This window comes from Anabas testudineus, chromosome 13 (assembly GCF_900324465.2).
Source record: "Anabas testudineus chromosome 13, fAnaTes1.2, whole genome shotgun sequence".
NCBI classification, from domain to species: domain Eukaryota; kingdom Metazoa; phylum Chordata; class Actinopteri; order Anabantiformes; family Anabantidae; genus Anabas; species Anabas testudineus.
Window position 1 is genome coordinate 17,356,311 of NC_046622.1, and position 21,304 is coordinate 17,377,614.

Consider the following 21,304-nt stretch of genomic DNA (forward strand, 5'->3'; position numbering starts at 1 on the left):
TTATAGGGACTCTGCTCATGTAAGAGAGGACGCAGGCTGCACACTGACTGCACAAACGCAAAGTTTCAGACCTCTAGTGGGAAAAGAACCACTGGAAAACAACAATACGTCGTTTTTTCCCCCAAAGCAAAAATCTTGGACTATCTCACTCTTGTTTTTTCCCCCCTCAGCCAGACGCCATATGCACGCCTTCGCTGCTCGACCCACTTTTGTCCGGACGCACTGCTGCGCTGCCTCTGTCATTTTGTTTATCACAGGGGTTTGAAAATCTGAACATGAACTCCTAACAAACTGGTCGGGACTCCACTGGAAATCGTGCAGCACGCTCGGGGGAACATGTAGAGATGGATTTTATGAAGCTGTTTGGCACCGTGGTCGCCGTTTTGTTCCACCCGGGATCCGCTTCTAAAATAAATGGTGAGAAAACCTCTCTTCTCCAAACTCCGCTCATCCTGTGTGTTTCATTTCCACGGTAGGACTTGACTGTTTGTTTTTACTGAGAAGGTGAAACACAGCAGACAGGCTGTAGCGTTTGAAGGGACTGTTATTTCTGGGGTTTTTTTTTTTTTTTCTTTGGAGGTTTTCAGGGCGTGATGAGTTTTTCACCAAACTTAAAGTTAGTGCGTAAAACGCAGCGTGTGTCACAGGTAGACTGGAGGCTCTGGAGACGCCTCCCCCGTACCAGGACACCCCTCCTCACAGGTAGATAGGTGATGTCTGGCTCCTGTAGAAGGGTCGATCTGTTTAGGTCCGTGCAGGCAGCATGAACTCATTTGATTGCTGCTTGGCAGACCTGTAAGATGGAGTTTGCGCCTCAGCTGCAATGGTGAGGCTCTGGTGCACCTTGATTTCAAACAATATGATCTGGTATTTTTAACTCATCCATTTACAAGAAATGCAAAAGGGCACTTAGTGGTTAATTTCTTGAAGCAAGTGTTATCCATAGTTATAATTTCTTTTATAACAGCCTTTCTGGAGCTGTGATTGTTGTTCTTCTACAGGGTCCAGAGGTCTCCTTAGGGCCATATAGTGAATGTCTGGTAGTTTTAATATAGTTAGTTTATCTGAATGCAAAATTAAGTCGTTTTTATTTGTATTTTTAAGGCTATTTTAGAATGTCTACTGCTCTATTTGTTTTTATGCAACAAGAAAAAGGCAAGAAAAAGTATTTTTGGAATTTCATGGTTTTCTGAATTGAATTGTTTATAAAATGAGATCTGATCTTCATCTAAGTCAAGAGTATTAACAACTATAATGTGCCTAAAATAATAACACAAACAATTCTCATCTTTCTCGTCTTTATTGAGGACAACCATAAAAAAACATATAATTCTGATGTGTGTCTCCCTTAATTTCATTCCGACTGCTTTATTGTTTTTTTGGGTGGTTTTATTGTGGACTTGCTTTGGTGTTTTGGGTCATTGTCCTGTAGCATCACCCAACTTCTACAGAGTTTGAGCTGACAAACAGACTTTCTCACATTATCCTGAAGGTTTTTGTGATACTTGGGAATTCATCTTCCCCCCTATCACTGCAATTTGGCCAGGTCCTGGTGCAGCAAAGCAGGTCCAAATCATGATGTTTCCTCCACCATAGTTTACAATTGCCAGGATGTTTTCGTGATGGTTTGCAGTGCCCTTTTTACACCAGATGTAGTGCTGTGTGTTCTTTACAAATAGTTCAATCTTAGTTTCATCCGTCCATAAAATATTTTGTCAATACTGCTGTGGAGTGTCAGTGTGCTCGTTGATAAACTTCAGGTGCAGCAATGTTCTTTTCAGTAAGCAGCAGCTTCCTTTGTGGTGTCCTGTCATAGACACCCAGGTTGTTCATTTTTTTTACCTACTGTAGACTCATGAACACAGATGTTAGCCAGTTACATTGATGCTTACCTCATTGACGAGTGTTCGTTGTGGTCTTAGGGTCATTTTAACTGGCCACTTACTTATTCTAAGTAGCGTAGCCACAGTCCCAAAGTGTCTTCATTTGTAGACTTTTTGTCTAACTGTAGACTGGTGAATTTCTAAAGTCTTAGACATCACTTTGTAACCCTTTCCAGCTTTATGTAAATCATCAATTCTTGATCGTAGATCCTCTGAAAGCTCCTTTTGGCGAGGCATGGCTATTCCATACCTCCAAACTAATTCTTTCAACACTCCAGGTATGCTGGCACAGTTTATATGAAGATCAGATCATGTCTTATAACAAATTAATGCAGAAAACCAAGGTTCACATAGTTCTTGCCACTGTATAGCAGAAGTTTAGGGCTAGTTTCCTCTTGCTTCCAGTGCAGTAAATAATGCACACACAGATTTAAATTGATTGTTTTTTGTTTTTATTTATTTATTTATGTTGTTTGCACTTTGATTAGTGGTATTTGACAAGTTATAAATCATCACTGGTCATTCTTTCTATTCGAAAATAGATTCTTTTTATTGTATAAATAAATACATTTCCCCCCATTTCTCTCTAGATCATGGGTCTGACCTTTCCTTCCTCACTAGTGCTAGCATTACTACTTGGCCGTTTTCACTGTGACATAGTTGAACTTGACACAAACAGTTTTTTTTTTTTGCCGCACGCTGTTTGGTCTGAGTCAAACTCAGCTCAGCAGAACATCATGTGATGGAAAATTAACCAGACTATTTCCTTTCAATTCCAGAGCTCTCACATTGTTTTAGTAACGTTATTGTTAATGTTAGACTAAAAGCAACCAGGCGGATAACAGCGACGATAACAACATACATGTTCTTATTTACTACACAATTATGCACATTCTATTCCTTCACAGTTATCTGTAAGATATAATATACATAAAATAAACTGTAAAATATATATATTTTTTTCAATAATCTTCACAATCTCACGTTCTGAACAACGGGTCCAATTTACTGTGGCTTTGTTTAAGAAAAAAAATAGAAAAAAAAAACTCATCGTTGACAACATCGTTTACTCACATTGCAGGAAAAAGTGGGAAGACTTTGGCAAAGCGATTCATGAATTCTGGCTGCCAATTTATCCATGATACTGTAGCTTGTTTATAATCTTCCTGCCATGTGGCTGCCACAAAAAGTCTTCAGAAATGGAAAATCCTTGCACTTACCATCTTGTTATTTTTGCTCATATCAACTGTGGTGTCCAGGCCAGACAATCTGTCGAAGTGGGACACAGCGCCCATGCTACAAGGTGTCCTACATCCAGGACAGCAGACGAAGGCTGACATTTGAGGATGCCAGGAAGGCCTGCAGGTCAGATGGAGGTGAGCTGCTCAGCATTGAAACAGAAAGCGAGCAGCGGCTGATAGAGAGGTTCATACAGGAGCTGCAGCCTGGAGATGGAGACTTCTGGATTGGGCTTCGTCGTAGCCCACAGCGCCAAAAGGCAGGGACCGCAAGCCCAGGTTGCTCTTCACAGTACTATTGGTTGGATGGAAGCAAGGCCATGTTCAGGTCTGTCTTCTTTTAACCAACATTTCACTATTTATGTGAATGCATTACATGTATTATATCGGTACATCAGTGGGAAAAGGCTGTGGTCAGCTGTGACTTGGATTTAATAATGCAGGTGTACAATGGGAAGGAATGTCTTTTCAATTTGTGAATGAGAAATTCAACAATACTAACAATACAATACTGTATGCTATTATTTAAATTGGAATTTAAATAGGATTAAAGTCTAAACTTATGCATCTTTTGTAGGAACTGGCTCTGGAATGAGCCATCATGTGTTGGTGAAATGTGTGTGGCTCTGTACCACCAGCCCTCTGCACCACGTGACAAAGGTCATTTCCTCTTCCAGTGGAATGACGACAATTGCAGCTCCAAGAACAACTTTGTCTGCAAATATCGAGAAGGTGAGCCAGTAGAACACCCACATTGCACCTGGCTGCACAGTGCTGGGAATTATGAAATTTGGCACTTTCTATTTCATCTTGTTCTTAAATCCACAAAATAATAATTTTATATTCCTGAGACTATTTCTGAGCTGCACCCACTGTTGTCAAGAGGATCACTAAACATGAAATACATACTTATGTATGGTTGGTTTCCTGGATTACCATAATTTAATAAAAGAGATGTTTTTCAGTATGTCTGCATGTTTTTTTTTTTTTTTTTTTTTTTTTGAGTTAAGCAACACCAATCACAAAATTTTAAAACAAATATGCCTGAATGATTTATTCATTTACACATGTTCTCACATATGTCTTTCACAGAAAAAGCACCAGTATTGACTAAGGAAGGAAACACAGCACACGCAGGTACAACATGCATCAGACTACCATCACACATTTTGTGCATGTATTCATGATGTTTCAGTGAGATATAGAAAGCAAGAGATGCTTTTAAACTCGGATTAAATCAAGTGAGATTTGACCAAAGTATGGCTATTTTCTATCACTTTTAATGTACCCTCGGCTCCTTTTTGTGTAAATGCAGACCTCTAGTGGTCAGAATGTACTAAGGTTTGAGTTGTTTTCTTATATAATCTGCTCGTAAACCCAGCGGTCACATGTCATACAGAGCAATACGTGTATATATTTAGCCATAAAAGTCCCAATAAGAAAAACCTTCTGTTTTATAAAAGGTGAATCAACACATAATCAAGGATCGTGCATGTATTACAGTATAAGTCATGCACTATAGGTTTATTCTAATACAAAATGTCAAATTGGTCAAATGTGTTTAGACATGGATGTGCTCATGTCATGAAAAGAAGAATCAGCTGATGTTGTTTATGTATTTCCTGACTGTTCCAGCTCCATCTTTGAGTCCAGACTCATTCTCAACCACAGAAAGTGCAAAAAGGATAAAAATAGGACTCCCTGAGTCATCAGGTAAGAAAGGAAAAAAAAACATGATATTTAATTCTTGGTACACAGAGTTAATGCTTTTGATGTATCCAGAAAACTAATATTCTGCAGGACAGCAGAATCACAATTCATGGATAAAAAGCAGCATTAGAAGGTGTTGGGCAAACTGGTTTCCTTTGCAGTATCTTTTTCAGATGACACCCTGTATGTTTCCTACATCCTATACGCAACTATTCCTGCTCTGCTGTTGCTGATGTTTGCCGCTGCTGGATTCCTCTGCTACCGACAGCATGCTAAGCGGTAAAAGCTGAATATTTTGTATCATGCAATGTAATAAAATTGCATATTGAGTGTCATTTTAGAAAGAAATTATGTCCTACTTTGCAGAAGAAGCTAATATTTATTGTATGTGAAGTGTTTCTCTGAAGGAGGATTGCCTGTCTCTTTATGTTTGATATGTGATTTATGTCTTTTCTTTCATATTCAGGAGAAAGACAGAAACAGACATCTATCCCAACATGCCAAAACCATGGATGTCAACAACCGCTTCAGCTTGCCCTGTACAAGGACCTTACGCCTTTAGTGACATTACCAAACTGCCTCACACTGTTTCGGACACCAGCGTGACAGCAGACATCATGGCAAAGTTCTCTTTTGCTCTTTCCCAGAAATCTCAGTGTGATGATTATGAGAATTTGCCAACCACGATCAGGGAGAGCGGCTTTGTGACCAACGACATATATGAGACCTGCAGACCTCAAAGCCACAGTCAGGCAGGTTGGGTGGAAAATGAGATCTACGGATAACACTGTTGACGTCGGTCTCGCCTCTGTGAGCATCTGTCCACCTCACACAAGCTGACGAATATGACCCAGCTACGCGATGTTTTCCATCCCTTCTTTGTTCTTCTACACCCTTCTGGTTACTTCTATGGTACAGAATTACTATTACTAAACATGTGGCTGTGGATTTAGCTTATCTCAACATTAATCTCTTACTGCATGTGCAAGTCCTGTGCATCTAGCCTCCATAGTTGATGAACGCTTAAACAGAGAGTTCTCAAATTGTTGATGGTATACCTTCACATTCAAGTGCAATAGGTTATATAGACTGATCAGTGCAGTGAGTCTTTAACCAAGTTAGCGGCACTGAGAGGCACAGTGATGCTTTGAGCTACAGTGTTGGTATGATAATCATGATAATTAGCATTTAACACCAAATACAGTGGAGAATGATGGGAATGGCATCAGTTTTGCAAAAAATTTATAGACTGTTTGGGGTTCATCAGGGTCATTGACATGCTGAGGAGAGCATAAATGTGTGTATAAAAGAACTGAAAAGGCTAATATATTTCACGTCAGTGTAACGCGCTATTAGAAAATACACCAACGTAAATCATTAAGCAGAAATATTCACCCTGTGTGTGTACTTTACCAAGTGGCCCTGCCCAGGCTTCTGATACCAGGATAAACAGACTCTGGTTTTAAATAAGACAGTTATGTTGGAACTGTAAAAAAAAAAAATGTTTTTATTTCATTTGACTTGAATCCAGGCATTTCCTTTGCCCTGTCATCACCTCTGACAAATCACGCAGCTTCAAAGCGGGTTTTGGTTTCAAATGAACTCATAAGCATTAATGAACCAGCTCAGTTTGGTGGAGCAGCAGTGCTGCTATATTTGGTGCAGTGGATTACACATTTAACCTTTGGAATAAGTGCAAGTTTTGAGGACTCATGCAAGGTTAGTCATCTTGAAAACAATCCAAAATTAAACTAGTCAGCCGTTTTCCAATAAGCTCCCCAGATATTCTGAGGCACAAGGACAAAAACATCCCTTTGGCTCTCTTCTGCTGTGGAGTCGTCCTATTCGTGGACTATTATGACCTTTTCTCTGAAGAGCAGTGTCAGCCCTGTGTAAGGCTTCCTGTTTGGACTGTGATGTCAGGGAACAGGACAGTACACACGGAAACACTGATGACAGAATTGTGCTGACCCCAGTAAACCACAAAGCCTTGGGCTTTCCCAATTCCACCTGACCGTGTCAGAAATTCAACCCTCCTACTGATCTGACTCTACAGACTGTTTAGGAGCAATCTATTTTGAATATGTCTTGTATTTATTCGTTTGATGTGTAAAAACATATGCTTGTCCCCTACATGTGTAAAATGATCCCGGTTGTACATTACCGAATAGAAATAGCTGTGTTATTTCTGAGTGGGCTGTTGGGTCTGTGTCTTGGAAAGATGTTGCAAACCCAGAAGGGAGAAGCTGAGTGTGTTCTTGGAGAATGTTAGACAGGAAATGCCAAAAGCACATCTGGAACTCTTACATTCAGGAAGTGGATGCGTGACAGTGGAGGCCTTTGGAGCACTGCTCTGCCTGCCCGCTTAGCAATCCACTGCTCTCTGTTGGACTGTACGTGCTTGAGAGAACAACCACTGGGTGTGAGAGTGTGGTTCATCTCAAACATGGTTTCTGGGCGTCAAATAAAGTTCGGTTACAAGGCATCATGGTGGCGCTGCTCACATGGTTACACTGAAATGTTTCTGCATTTGTAGAAGTGTCTGTGAAACATTAGATGTGTGGAAATGTAACATGCCTGTTACGTATTAAGTATTATTTACTGTTTTTTAGTGCAGCTTTAGAAAAGGAAATGGTAGGCATTAGACACTGTAGACACGCGCCTATAGGCTGAGATAGGTTGAGCATCATGAAACACGACCGATAAGGGTAAGGATGAGGTTAGGTTAAGGTTACGGGAAACATATTGAGAGGGAAGCAGTTTTCACTACCCCCAAAATCTGCTACAATGCTATGAAATGTATGAAATATAACACCAACCATACGTCAGTTTTCTATTTTTACCAACAGATGGTGCTGTTATGTAGCTGACCAAAGTGTCTTTGTGGCTGATAAAATGTCTGGTTTTATATGACATCCCTGCAAAATGGTATACATTATAAAGTAGGTGGTTATAATAGGTTTTTAATAGCCAATGCATGCGTTTCTAAATGATATGTCATCAGTAGAGGATGACATGATGACGTTTATGTATTTTTCTTTGTCTATGTTAAATGATAGCACATTGGCATAGTGCAATCTATTGTTTTCCATTGATTCTTGCAAGATCACATTTCTATAAAAAAAAAAAAAAAAAAAGGGACAGTTTCATGCAGTTTCTCTGCATTTTTCACTCGCAAACGACGAAAGATGGTTGAACACCTGCGAGGCAAAACTTCAAAGTTACCTATGCGTGCAATCAACCCGGGCAGACGAGCACACGCATTTCAGAATAGCAATTTTACCGGTTGACGTAAGAGGTGGGTCTGGTTGTCCTGGCAACCAATTGGCACTGAAGTGTGGAGCGGCTCCGTGGCCCCGCCCCCGGTACAAATACCCCCATGGCTTTGACGTCAATACACGTCAACCGGAGAACATGATGCCTCTGTGCGAGTCAACTCGTGTGCTCTCTCGCTGATAGAGGCACCTCGAGTCTGAAACATTAGAGCTCTATTGTGCCGGAGAACGTGCTGTGACAGCCCCCGGGGCTCCGCTAATGGCCTGCGTCGTCTCGCCGCGCTGACGGAAAGTGTCGCCACCTTGGCGAGCGGGCTGGCCGGCGACACACACACACACACACACACACGGCAACTTAGTCTGTTTTTAATGGACGCTCTTCGAGCGGCGGCGGCGGCGGCGGCGGGCGGTTTGTTTTCCTTTCGTCTTTATCTGTAGCTGCCCGAGGAAGCCCGTGTGTGAGCCCCCTCGTGTGTCCCCTTGCTCGTCTAGCTACCTCCTACTCTTCCTCGAACAGTCCCACTCAGAACAGCATGGTCATGGCTGACGGTGTCCAAAAACCGCTGATCCGGGGTCCGGTCCGAGTGGGCTTCTACGACATCGAGCGCACTTTAGGAAAGGGCAACTTCGCTGTCGTGAAGCTGGCTCGACACCGCATAACCAAGACCGAGGTGAGTGTGTTGTTGAACTAGTTAGCCTGCGAGCTAACTTCTGCTACTAAGTTACATAACTTTTATGCACTAGTTGACACCCCAGACTTTCACAGCAGATACCGACACGCGGTCCACGTCATGCACGAACAGAAACTGGGATCAGGTAGCTGCTGGCCGCTCGGCAGCTCCAGCAGGAGCAACAGCTGGCGTGTTTCAATGCTGCAGGTACAAGAGCAATGACTGCCTGCACGTTCACCCCCCCCCACCACCCCCACCACCACCTCAACCAACATCACTGCCAGTAAGAGGTCTGACCACCAGTGCTGCTGGGAAACACACACTGTAAACATGCATGCTTTCTTTCGCCTGACCAGCAACATACACCTGCACTCGTTCTGGTAATGACCCAGACAGTGCCACAGTGTGCCAGTGTCCGGCTAGAGTAAACATCCCCCTTGCTCTATCTGGGGCATGCAGCATGGGTCGGTGGTCCCATTATATAATCCAAATAACGATGCGATTTAGTAGTGTCTTGTGCCAACAGTGCCCAGAGCTTTGTGAGGAGCTATGCGATATGAGAGCCAGAGCTCTGTAATTGGAAAGCAAAGTGTTCTGCATGCATCCAAGCAGACGAGCCATCCACCAACGGGGACAGGGTTTGGATTTGTTTGGAGTTTACTTACAGCTTTTATGTGAGCTCTGGGTCTTTCTCGTGCAGTGCCACCGAGTGTCATGACTCTTTGTTGTAATGACAGAGACACACAGATGTACTGGAAAAGAGTGTCTTGTCTAGTGTGTGAAGAAGCTGTACAGGGTGAGAAATAGAGCAGGGGGGGGGGGGGATATGTCAGAAAACGTGTGAAAACATAGTTGCACATTTTGGTCTTTGGCCTCTAGACCGTCCAGCTGTTTGTCTTTCAACATTGATTAGCAATCACGCCGTGCAGAAAAGCAAATATTTATATCATTAAGACCTAGGTAGGTTTAATCAACAACATGGCGGGAAAATGGTTCTTAAGACTCTTATCGTGTTAATCTGGTTATTGAAGCCTGTGAAGTGGCGCAGTGTTAGTCTAGACAGGTAATCTGCAACCGTGTAACACCAATAACTACGTAAATGTAGGTTTTCGTTTCAGCCAAACACTACACCAGGTGATTTCGCTGAGTGGCTGCACTCCTCCCAGAGCTGGTATTTGGTTTGAATGAGAACATGCATGTTGTTGTTGATTTTTAGGCCACCAGTTTGGTAGAGGTCACTCAGTGCTGGTTAGTACAGAGATCCAATGCAGCCGCTTGGCTTGGCCCAGGCCCGTGGTCAATGCCAGGCTGTTTGAGTATTTGTTAGAGTGGCCAAGGTCAGCTGGAGTGGCAGGCTATCAACTTGATGTGATGCCATCTGTCTTTGAGAAAATGCCAGGGCAAAGGGAGATGTTATCCTGGTGCATGTGTACAAAGTAGAGCCGAGTTTGATAACACACGAAGTAACAGATCTGATGTTTCTGTGTGCATGTGTGCTCATGTAACTAGATAGGTATACGTGTGTGTGTGTGTGTGTGTGTGTGTGTGTGTGTGTGTGTGTGTGTGTGTGTTACATACTTTTTTACCTACATGCCTGTTCTCATGTGGTCCTGTCTATCAACTCATTAAGCAACCACTTACCCATCTATGACAATAGCATTGTCCTGAATCTCTGCTCTAATTAAGCTGAATTCACCTTTAACTCGTCCTCAATTGACCCTGTGCCATCAGAGTTCCCATGATGATGATGATGAAGATGGCTGTGTGTATGTATGTGTGTGTGTGCGCGCGCGTGCTAGCACTAGCATTGTTGTCAGTGTAATCATTTATCTCTGATCTTTTCAAACTAAGTACCCTATAATCTCTCTACTGGGTTATTTTAAATTTGATGCCCTAGAGCTCTCACCTTGTAGCTGGAGTGCCATTAAAGGATTTGTATTTCTTCATAGGATTTTCTTTTTGCCAAATTGCATACCTGACTTCAGTGTGGGTAGGGAGGTAAAATAGAGAGTGCTAAATGTATAAAAACACCAATTACTGCAAATCTGTGAGTTCTAACTGCAAGTGTGCTAAAGAGGATCAAAACTGGTTGTCAGTGGGATGGAGGTGTCAGACTCCTTATTTACTAAAATCACATATAAGCTCATGTTCAGACAGACATTAGCACCACAATAATAATTTATACAGCAGCAATACCACCTTAAAAAAATACAGGATGATCTATTAGAAAAGGTTGGAGCTGACTCAACCTTTGCCCCACCACACTGTGATATCAGCAGGTAATAACTGTGATAGCCAGTCAAAAACATGCAATCACACATGTTCCTGGTAAAATACTTCCTAACGTGAATGGGACTAATTTTTCTGTTTATCTAATAATTGTCAAAAAAGAGGATAAAATGATTGTCGCTTCCTGTCAGAGGCAGTGTTAGTAACTTGGGTGCAGTGTTTTAAAATCGGATAAATCTTCAAACAGTAGATCTGTTACTCAGCCTGCTTTAGTTTTATTATCTCACCAAGGGCTGTAGATGCAAATTATTCTCACTATTGATTAGTTTATTAATTAACTGAGTCCTACAAAATGCCCAAAAATACACATAGCACATTTCCCAAAAGCCCTACTTGGCATATCCCACTGCTTGTTTATTCTGACCAACAGTCCAAAACCCACTGAGAATCACTTTACTATCATAGAAGAATAGGAAAACCAGCCAATATTCAACGTTTTTTGTTGTTGCTCTAAAAATATTACATATATGACTTGTGGATTATCAAATTATTCACAATCAGATAATTATTGAAAGGCTAATTGTGTCAGATTTGATTGTCTCACTAGTACCAATTTATTGTGTGCAGTCTCGTTTGTTTGTGTGTGTGTGTGTCCTGTTTTTCTTCGTCTAGCAGTTGTGCGATTGCTGAGAGTGGAGCTGGGGTCTTCTGTTGTTTACTCCTGCAGTTTGGCTCACAGACGCTTGGAACACTTCAGATTACACTGATGAAATGTTGTTTATGAGACAGTTTGAAGGAGAGATGTTAATATTGCCTTGTTACGTAGTGTACATCATTAATCAAAGCCAAGATTGTTGAAGTTGTGAGCGTGTGATTTACACGTGTCATTATGGGTGTGTACTGTATCTTCAACGAATTATAAGTCTGCCTCTGCTGTACCTCAGTCTGATATTTCATCATGGCTCAAATTTAAAGAATGTTTATAAAGCTGTATTTAATTATTTATCTGGTGTCTTAGAAAAAAAAGTTCTCCGCTCCCATAGCTGCAGAGAACACGCTGTCACACATTGGCTGTTTCAAAATCTATCCTAGTGTTTATGTCACCATAGTAAAGTGTTTCTTAATGCTGGTCAAGTGTGATGAGCCCTAACGGTGATGCTGCTGTAAGTTATCGAGAAGCTGACTGACTAGAGTTGAATTTTTGATGCTTGGTGATTTCTACAGGTGGCCATTAAGATCATCGACAAGACCCAACTGGATGCTGTCAACCTGGAGAAGATCTACAGAGAAGTTCAGATCATGAAGATGCTCGACCACCCCCACATCATCAAGCTCTACCAGGTGAGTCAGCTTCAGTGTATCTCATCTGCAGTAGATCAACATCAGTATGTGGACAAAATTAGTAATATTTTTATGATGCTGCTTTAGTCTCTGCTTTCGTGGATGTAGGTCATACTGTATTCTCAGTGAAAAGATTTATTTCTGTCTTAGGTGCTTAGATCTAATGTTTCTTTGACCCTTTACATCATAATTATTCACTTTCTGTCACTGTCTTTGGCAGTGAAGCTGGAACAATGTTATCGTACTCTACATATTTACTTGATTTACTATACTTCACATGGGGATTTTCCATTAACAAATAAGCTTCGCTTGACATACAAAGTTTGGTGAATATAGTAGTATTTATATCGAATAGCTCTTACACAAGCAGTCTGTTAGTTTGCTGTCTAATGTGAACTGTTCTAAAGGGCAGCACAAGCTACAACAGCCACCAAAGCTCCTTGGTGTTAGTTCACTCTTAATTTTGAACACTAGTGTATTGGAGGTTAGATGCTTTAACAAGAATCACTGATGCCTGCTGACCAGTGGCAAAAAATAAACTAACAGCAAAAAAATCCCCCTCAAAGAGCAGGACTGATACTGTTATAATTTCATATCTGGAGGCTTATCTGTGACCAAATCGGTGGGTCGGTTCATCGGTTTCATGAAGAACAATCACTGCTGCTCCTTGTTGATCTTCACACCAGGTAATTTAGCAGTCAGGGTGTTGAAGCACTGGACCATTAGCAAACAACTGTTGCACTGCAGAAACCACAGAATAGTTTAACATATGAGAACATAGTTAATGACTGACTGACAAACTCTGTCCCTCTATGTGCGCAACATTGTGTGAGGACGCTTTTGGCCTGATTCTAACGCTAGTAGTTGAAGGTTGTGTATATTCATATGTGTTTTATGATTGAACTGGGATGTCTGATCTGACATGTACTGCAGTAATGGACTGTTTTAAAATTTGAAGTTTTAGGTCATTAATGACCTTGCTTTTTACGGACTGTCAGCCTTATGTATAAAATGTCTAATTTTGGCCAAAATAGATTAAATAAATTAATTGCTTGTTAAAAAGCATAAATAATTTCTGTCAGGTCCTCCTGACTTAATGGGAGCTTGTTTAAGTATGTTTAAAAATGGGAACAGTGTATTTATTTGCACAGTGATTTAGCAAAATTTACCTGATGTAACAGTGACTTTTAAAAGTTATAATAATATCGAATGTACTTTGAACTTTTTGTGACTGGACAACAACTATAACAATCATTACAGCACACAGTGCTTTTTGGTAAGCAGAGCTTTGACAAGAGGCGAGTTTGGATTAAAAGAAAGGCACAGTTTTAAATAATAAAATAAAGAAAGGCTGAGTTTCATTTAATTACTTCAGTTTTAGGGTCCTATAAATTGCAGTGTTGTATATCACACATTAATTTTTTACACTACACTTTTTTACAGTTTGAACATGGTTTCATGCAACAGAAATTAGCTTTAATTTTATTTATCAAGAAGCAAATCATATTTCTCTCTGGTAGGCTTTGCCATTGTGCTATTAAATGTAAACACCATCAGTCACTATCTGTAGTGTGACGTGTGCTAAAATGTATAAATACATGAAATCCTATAAATGTAATTTCCCTAATGGCACATTGGCACCTTTTTATATTAGTTGTACTGTCCATGTACTAGAAGTTCAAAGAAACTTTTTGCACTTTGTTGCTATGCTATCTTGGCAAAGGGAAACTCGTTTCACCTTGTTATCATGATGTCCGCTGTCTGGGACAAAATACCCTAACCACCAGTTCCTCAACAATTGTGGTGATGCAGTTGCGTTACATAAGCCTCTGGATCGTTTAGGTAAAGTAAATAAGTGTTGATCATCATTACACAACCACGTGGCATTGGTCCAGCTCTCCTCAGCGTTATTTCGGTGTGTATCATTATTTCCAGTGGCCACCTCAGTTCATTTAGCGATTTCCTTTCCAGTTTCATAAACTGGGTTTGGCCCTGTGGCCCAGAAGGAAGTCCTAGCTAATGAAGACACACAGACAACCCGACTGTGGACCCCACTCTGATTTGTCATGCATTGTGACCTCTTCTCTGCTGACTCCAGTCTTCACTTCTTTTTCCCTTTTCCATCTCATCAATTTCTCAGACTCTCATGGACTCACAGTTTTTCCACTTGAATATGAATGTTATTGTAGAGTGTGTTTATCTACAAGCAGAGTCATTTTAAACTGAGTTGGATGAATTTCATTTAAATAAGAATCATTTTCCAGGAAATGCTTGAATAACCTGATAAACTGAAGATATTGATTTGATCATGATCCCAAGTTGATATCCCCTACACTACAATCATTGTCCACATTGCAATTATTAAAACAATCACATTAAAAGTTATACATTATTAATCTTGTGTTAAAACTGTATATCCTTTATAAAGCATGTGATTTACCATAGAGATTATTTTGAGGAGCTGCTGTTACCTTGATATTTAAACGGGATCGGTCCACAGTGGTTGTCTGGGGTTCAGACCTACAAATCATGTCATCTCTGCAAAAACAAAAACAGCCTGCTATTTTTATTCTTAGTCAATCAGTGATGTTGTAGTGTTGTAGATCACCTTTAGAGGAAGACTTTGTCAAATCTGATCAAGTAGAGAACCTGGTGAAGCTTGGTACCTGGAATGCAAACTATGAATGCTATCTACTTGTTTTGTAATTTATAACATGTTGGGTGGTGTAGTAGGGTGCCAGTACCCCAGCAGTGTTTGTAACACAAATACTTATATTATAATTATAATCATTGTCTTGTCAGTAAATGAAGAAAAGTGAAGAAAGTGTTAACAACTGTAAAGAAAATGATGCACCACACTCTATTTTAAGGCTATTTTAAAGTTGAAAATGCTGGCCAAAACTAGATGGAGAGCACAGCTTAAGATTGAGTCATGGTAGGCAACCTGTAAACCCAATGAACATGTTTCTTTCAAATAATGGAGAGAAATAGACCTTTCACAATTGATATTGTATCTTAAACACAGGTGAAACTAGTAACATTAATAATGGCTGCATTCTACTCAGGTGTGACAGTGCCAGGGCCCCACTAATGTACATGCTGGTTTACTGGCACACCTAAAGGAAACAGAGCCGTCTTTAATACTATTAGCTGCACCTGCGCTTTTCCTGCTGTGACAAGTTAAAATGTCTGTGAAAGAGGTCTGCTTCCTAGACTAGATGCTACTGTATGTTGCCTCACAATGGAAACTGTCTTCACTGAACAACACTAACACTATAACTGGGCTTAATTCATCAATATGTTGTACTACAGTGCCACAATACAGAGAGGACAAAATGTATTTGTTACACAACCAAGGCCAAAAAAACAAAACAAAACAAAAATTACTGGCTTTCATTTCCGAAATCCATGAATCGGTCAGTGTAACAGATGGAAAATTGATCATAAACAATGAGCGTGGGATTTCTAGTGTGAATGTCTGGCTCTCTGTGTCTGATTCATCCTCCCCTTTCCATCTGATTCTGCCCTCCGCATTTAGTTCTATTCATCTCCCGAGTGTTTCTGCTTCTAAATCGGTTCTCCTCCTCCTACACAACACAGCACTGCGTGAGGGCTGAAGGATTTTAAGTACCATTCAGATATACTCAGCAACACCAACCGTCCACCTCCATTCTCTTACATTGTAACCATATTTAGACTCTGTGCCATTCATGCATTTTGTTATGCTCATGACTTTGTGGGTGCCAGACATTGCGGTTGAATCACAAAGAGAGTCTTGTGGATAATTGCGTAATATTCTGGTAATTTGCTTCTGTTGTTTCATCATCATTTATTTGACCCTATTCTAATCCTTTCATTGCAGGAGGCAGTACACTTGGATTATCTTTTGATTTTGCAGTTGAAAATGTGTCTTCTGTGTGTATTCACATTCACTCTCCCACTCTTTTGTCCCCTCCCTGTTTCTTTGTCCTCTCCCTCTCTCAGGTAATGGAAACAAAGAACATGCTTTACTTAGTCACGGAGTATGCCAAGAATGGGGAGATCTTTGGTGAGTGATCTTTTCAAGTACAAGATCAGTGTGACCACAATATGTTGAAAACCTTGTCCCACCCAGTTCATTTACATCTTTTCCATTTCATTTGCACAAAAAAAAATCTTTCCTGTTGTGTCAAGTAATGTTTTTGCCAAACAAGGAAGTGTCAAAGTCTCTGTGAGTTTGCAGTGCTCTTAAAGTTATCCCGACCTCAGTCTCAAAGGTCACATGATTGATGCAAATGAGAAGAATATCCTGACGTGGCGCTTGTCATGTGCTGGTAGTAACTGCAGTGCAAAATGTGCTGACATTGTTTTCTTGTCATATAAAATGACATCAATGAGAGCAGAGAGGCAGCCTCAGAGAGATGGATTTATAACCGTATGTACTGTAGAATGACTTGTTATTCACTGGTTTACTACGTAGATATTCACTTATCCAAGATATGAAGATTACTTTCTTCGTGCTGGCAAACAGTAGTGCCCTTTGACTGTTACATTGAATTAAACTCTGAATGCTGTCTGTTTAACTTATATCCTGCTTTTAATGGCTAAGATGGCTAAGGCTGACTTTGAAATCAGAATTAAGAGTGCGATTTAGATTATTGTTTTTCAGTCCTATCAAATGATTTTTTTGAAATTCAACAGTCAACACTGCTAAGGTAGCAGTCTTAATCAGAGACCAGCAAAATGTGGCGCTAATTAAATGTCAAAACACCTGTGATTTATCATGGAAACCTGAAGGAGTCTAGTAATCATTTTGAAAATGAACAGATGTTGCATCTTTCCTACAGGTGCAACATGCCTTGCACATACTCAATGTTCGAGACACAGAAAAAAAACATATATAGCTTCAGTGTAGAGTATAGAGTTTAGTTATATATAGTTTTTGAAGAACAAATGTGTTCAAATTTGCCAAATAAACTTGAAAGAAGAACAGGAAGACATTTATGCCAGAAGAGACACACAAGTAAGAATACAGCAAGAATAGTACATAAAGATAACAAATTATCTTAGTATGCCATAGCACCACATGTGCTCTATCGCTGCCTCACACACACACACAACACACACAGTCAATTTGTACAATGTGTACACACTGCAATTTCCAATCAAGTACACTGGAAATGAATCCAAGGAAAGCGTATGTGTTATTGCACTTAATTTTATGTTTTTGCAAATGCTGAGATGAAATTTTGAGATTTTGAGATTATACTGTTCAGCAACAATAAATTCCTAGAACTAAATCACACACTCAAATATGTCAAGAATTTTCCAAACTAGAAAAACACTTGTATAGACTCGTCAGATGTGGACAACCTGTAAGGGGATCATGATCCACATAGATTATTGGCCTCACCTATGAGACAGTCTGAGAATGTTTGCACTTTAACCTACTTCCAGGCACAGGAGTTGAGAGGATTAGTCTTTTAAACTTAATAGTCATGCTTGTGTGTGTATGCGCGTGTGTGCATGTGTATGTATGTGCATGTGTATTTCTGAGGCCAGTGTTCCACTTGTGATGTTGACTCAGCAGCAGCAACTGCTGCTCCTGTGACCTAGAGAGAGCTGCGAAGCAGACACCAGAAATAATGACTTAGAAAACTATGGTAAAAAGGACAAACTCCTCTGAATCAGTGTATATGTTGTGGCCACTTCAGCATATTGTAGTTAAATGAAGCAGCAGGTTCTGTTTCCTTAGACAAGCTATGTAACAGCAGGAATATTACACTCCTATCACTGTACAGTGCACTCTTAAATTAACTATTTGATATTGTCAGAAATGTGTATATTTGCTTTCATACAGAGAATTAGATGAGAAGTTCAAAAGCCTACCACTCTCAGCTCAGCTTAGCATAGGATAAAGACTGGAAGCAGCAGGAAATAACTAACTTGGCTCTGTCCAAAGGTAACAAGGTATTCAACACTTTATTATTTGTACAGATTTAACAAGCTAGATATAACATGTTAATTAGTAATAGCTAATTGCTTTTAGCTGTTTTTGTGCTAAGCTAACATGCATGGTATAGCTCTTCTCATGCTACTCTTTGTAAGAGTTATTCTGGTCATTGATTTTAAATAAGAAATCTTGATTGATCAGATGCACTTACCATAATCTATAGATTTTCTAATAGATCAGCTCAGGGGGTTACAAAACCATTGTGTCCTGATTCTTCAGACCACTCTGACCTCATTGCACAATGTCATATAGTTATGCAAGACATTTATGTCATCATCAGCTGTGGCAATGTCTAGCAGACAGCAACTGATAGCTGCAGTACTACACTAGTATTACAGTATTCAGTCTCACAAAATTGAACAATCATTTCTGATTTCCAAACGCTCTCTGGAGATGAATCAGGTCATTCAGTCATGATGCACTCAGACAAATGGATAAGCTGTCAAACCAGATCTCAAGCTTTTTCCTCCACTATCACCCTCCCCAGAGTTGCCTCTGCTTTTTTGACATGATGAATTTCTCTAGTCTGCTCCTGGCCATAGTTTACAGAGTGGAAGATGTGGAGTTGCTGTGGATGGTTAGCAGCCCACCCTCTTAGAGTGAATCAGTGAGACGATGGAGGAGGCTCCGATAATCTGTACAGCCTAAACAGTAAATGGTGTTACAGAGGAACAGGCGAGGTAGTCTGTGCTTCTGTGTGCGACTGTGTGCATATGTGTGCGTCTGAAGCCGTAAAGACAAAGAATAGAGCTGGTCTGGCACAAGGAGGCGGAGAGTGATGGGTTCATTCTCGCAGAGGGGTGGGCGGGCACAGGAATGGGCACCGCAGAGGCATCCATGCCAGCTTGTTTATGTGCCTTTGTGTCTATCTGTCAGTCTGCCGCGATGGATCAAACCTGGAAATTGGGTCAACCACAAATAAAACGGAGTTGCAGAGAGCAAAGGCAGGAGGAGAGAGGAGGTAGAAGAGAATAGAGGCGAGAGTAGGGGACATCCATTTTCATTTGGAGGCTGGTGGGGAAATGTAGGGCATGCATATTTAAGAAAGCATTGCTGGAGAGAAGGGAGTATAATAGCTGGCAGTAAGTAAAATCACTCATGCAGATCTTCTGTCTGTCTGATGGGAAGAAAATGACACAGTCAACTTGTCTGTTGACTTCAAAGGAATACTACTATGAGACATATTATAATTTACTTAGGCTGTCAGTTTCTATTTTACCAGAGACCATCCTTCATGATATTGGGTCAGTTTTCTGCAGCTCCGTCAGCAACCAGGGTGTGACAGTTTTGACTTTGATGAGAAGAAAAAGACATACATTTATAGAGGAATAGCTTGCCAAAGTAGGACCTGTTTTTTGGTACCAAATATACAGGTTTAATGTTCCATCTCTGTTCTCTTAATGTAATTTCTTTCTACAAGAAACCGAGCCCCAACATTTGAGAGAACATGATGCATATATGCTGTAGAAGTGATTCACTCTTAGTTCCCCTAATGGCTAAAATATATGAATGTCCCCAAGGACAAGTGCATATGTTCTATTATTTTCTAGAGGTGGGAAAATAATTACAATTACATTTGACCTTCAACAAGGTCATCTCACCTGCTGCTGTTCATTTAACTTACAGCACTGATGTACCTACAGTACATGATTAGCACAACTAACATTAGTCTGTAATTCCAAGGACAAAGGCCCTTTTACAGAACTACAACATCTCACATCACACATTTTGGGTTCTCGCATTTCAAATGTCAACATTTGCTTCCTTTGTCATAAATGATTAAATAAACTGAATATCTTTGGATATCGAAATATAGATTCAATAAAACGTGCCATGTTCACCTGTCTACAATATAATAGCCATTGTTTACTATTATACTATTATATTTTATTGAGAAAACAATAATTGATTAATAAAGAAAACTGTAGTTCAGTCAGTAAAGAAAATAGTCATTATTTGCAACACCACTGTAACATATCAGTCGTCTGTACTGGGATTATGCAACACAAATGTCGCATTTATTGTTTATGTGAATGCTACAGTCATTAAATGCAAGTGTGTAAGTTTGGATTATTGATTTATTTCAGACACAGAATTCCATAAGGACATTAAAATATATACAGTTCACTTCTACCTTTCTGTGCAGGGTTTTGGTGATACTTAAAGGGAGTAGATTTTCTCTCCTTCAATACATGCAGAACATGTTTTCAGTGGAGTGACAGGCAGCGTCTTACATAGCAGCTTTTAGGCATCCATCTGCTGAAAGTGTTGTTCCAGAATAAACATCCCATGTTTTTCTACATTTGAGCAGAGGTAATTTTGGTGTTTTAGGTGTCTGTTCTGGCACAAAATATCAGTCCCACAATATAACAGGTAAACTAAACTAAATAGATGAACAGGTTTTGCCATCATTAAATATTAGTCATAATGTGCAGTTTAATTTCTCATTTTACTTTCACCTCGTTTTGCATGAAATAGAAAACAAATAAAAATTAATAGTTGGCACTGTCATTAATCATCCAGTATAGAAAAGCTAACAACAGTAATATCTACATGAGCTTGTCAAACATATTCAGCACAGTTGTTTTTAATTGTCAGTCGCACACTGGCAGTGTTTTGAGTCACATCAAACCACTTGTATTTGTGACTGACTTTCCGATCACATTAGGAAGCAGCTGTTCATCCAATCTATTCAGGCCTGCTTGCAGACCAGACAATAGAAAGCATTTATATTTTGTTTTTTACGAGGCCTAGGGTAAGTGCATGTGAGTAACAGGAAGATGTTAATGTATCATTAAAGCACACAAGTTTGAATGGAAAAGAGTCGCAAATGGCTCACAAATGCAGGAATTAGTTACATTAATGTTCAAAAGGTAGAGGAAAATGATCAGAAAAAGAGGGCAGGGTTTTGCATATGTTAATATGGACAAAGGTGTAAAACTAAAATTCTATTAGCCTTTTAAAC

General features: G+C 40.0%; 2 protein-coding genes across 4 annotated transcripts in view; both read left to right on the forward strand.

Moving 5' to 3' along the window:
- Positions 1 to 41: 41 nt before the first annotated feature.
- Positions 42 to 6,298, forward strand: laynb (layilin b). 2 transcript variants are annotated; one of them, XM_026340920.1, is made up of 7 exons: positions 42 to 417; positions 3,143 to 3,449; positions 3,699 to 3,853; positions 4,214 to 4,258; positions 4,757 to 4,834; positions 5,005 to 5,110; positions 5,298 to 6,298. In XM_026340920.1, the coding sequence occupies exons 1-7, from the start codon at positions 345 to 347 to the stop codon at positions 5,614 to 5,616; spliced, it is 1,083 nt and encodes a 360-aa protein (XP_026196705.1). In that variant the 5' UTR covers positions 42 to 344; the 3' UTR covers positions 5,617 to 6,298. The 2 variants fall into 2 exon arrangements, with proteins under 2 accessions (XP_026196705.1, XP_026196695.1); XM_026340910.1 differs by having other exon boundaries at positions 45 to 417; positions 4,993 to 5,110.
- A 1,909-nt stretch (positions 6,299 to 8,207) lies between these two features.
- sik2b (salt-inducible kinase 2b) overlaps positions 8,208 to 21,304 on the forward strand; it is a 38,254-nt gene continuing 25,157 nt past the window's right edge. Inside the window, exons 1-3 of one of the 2 annotated variants that reach the window (XM_026368034.1) lie at positions 8,208 to 8,777; positions 12,231 to 12,347; positions 16,332 to 16,395. In XM_026368034.1, coding sequence (XP_026223819.1) covers positions 8,640 to 8,777; positions 12,231 to 12,347; positions 16,332 to 16,395 — 319 coding nt within the window. In that variant the 5' untranslated portion in view covers positions 8,208 to 8,639. The remainder of the gene's footprint in view (positions 8,778 to 12,230; positions 12,348 to 16,331; positions 16,396 to 21,304) is intronic. The other variant, XM_026368044.1, reaches the window with a different exon arrangement.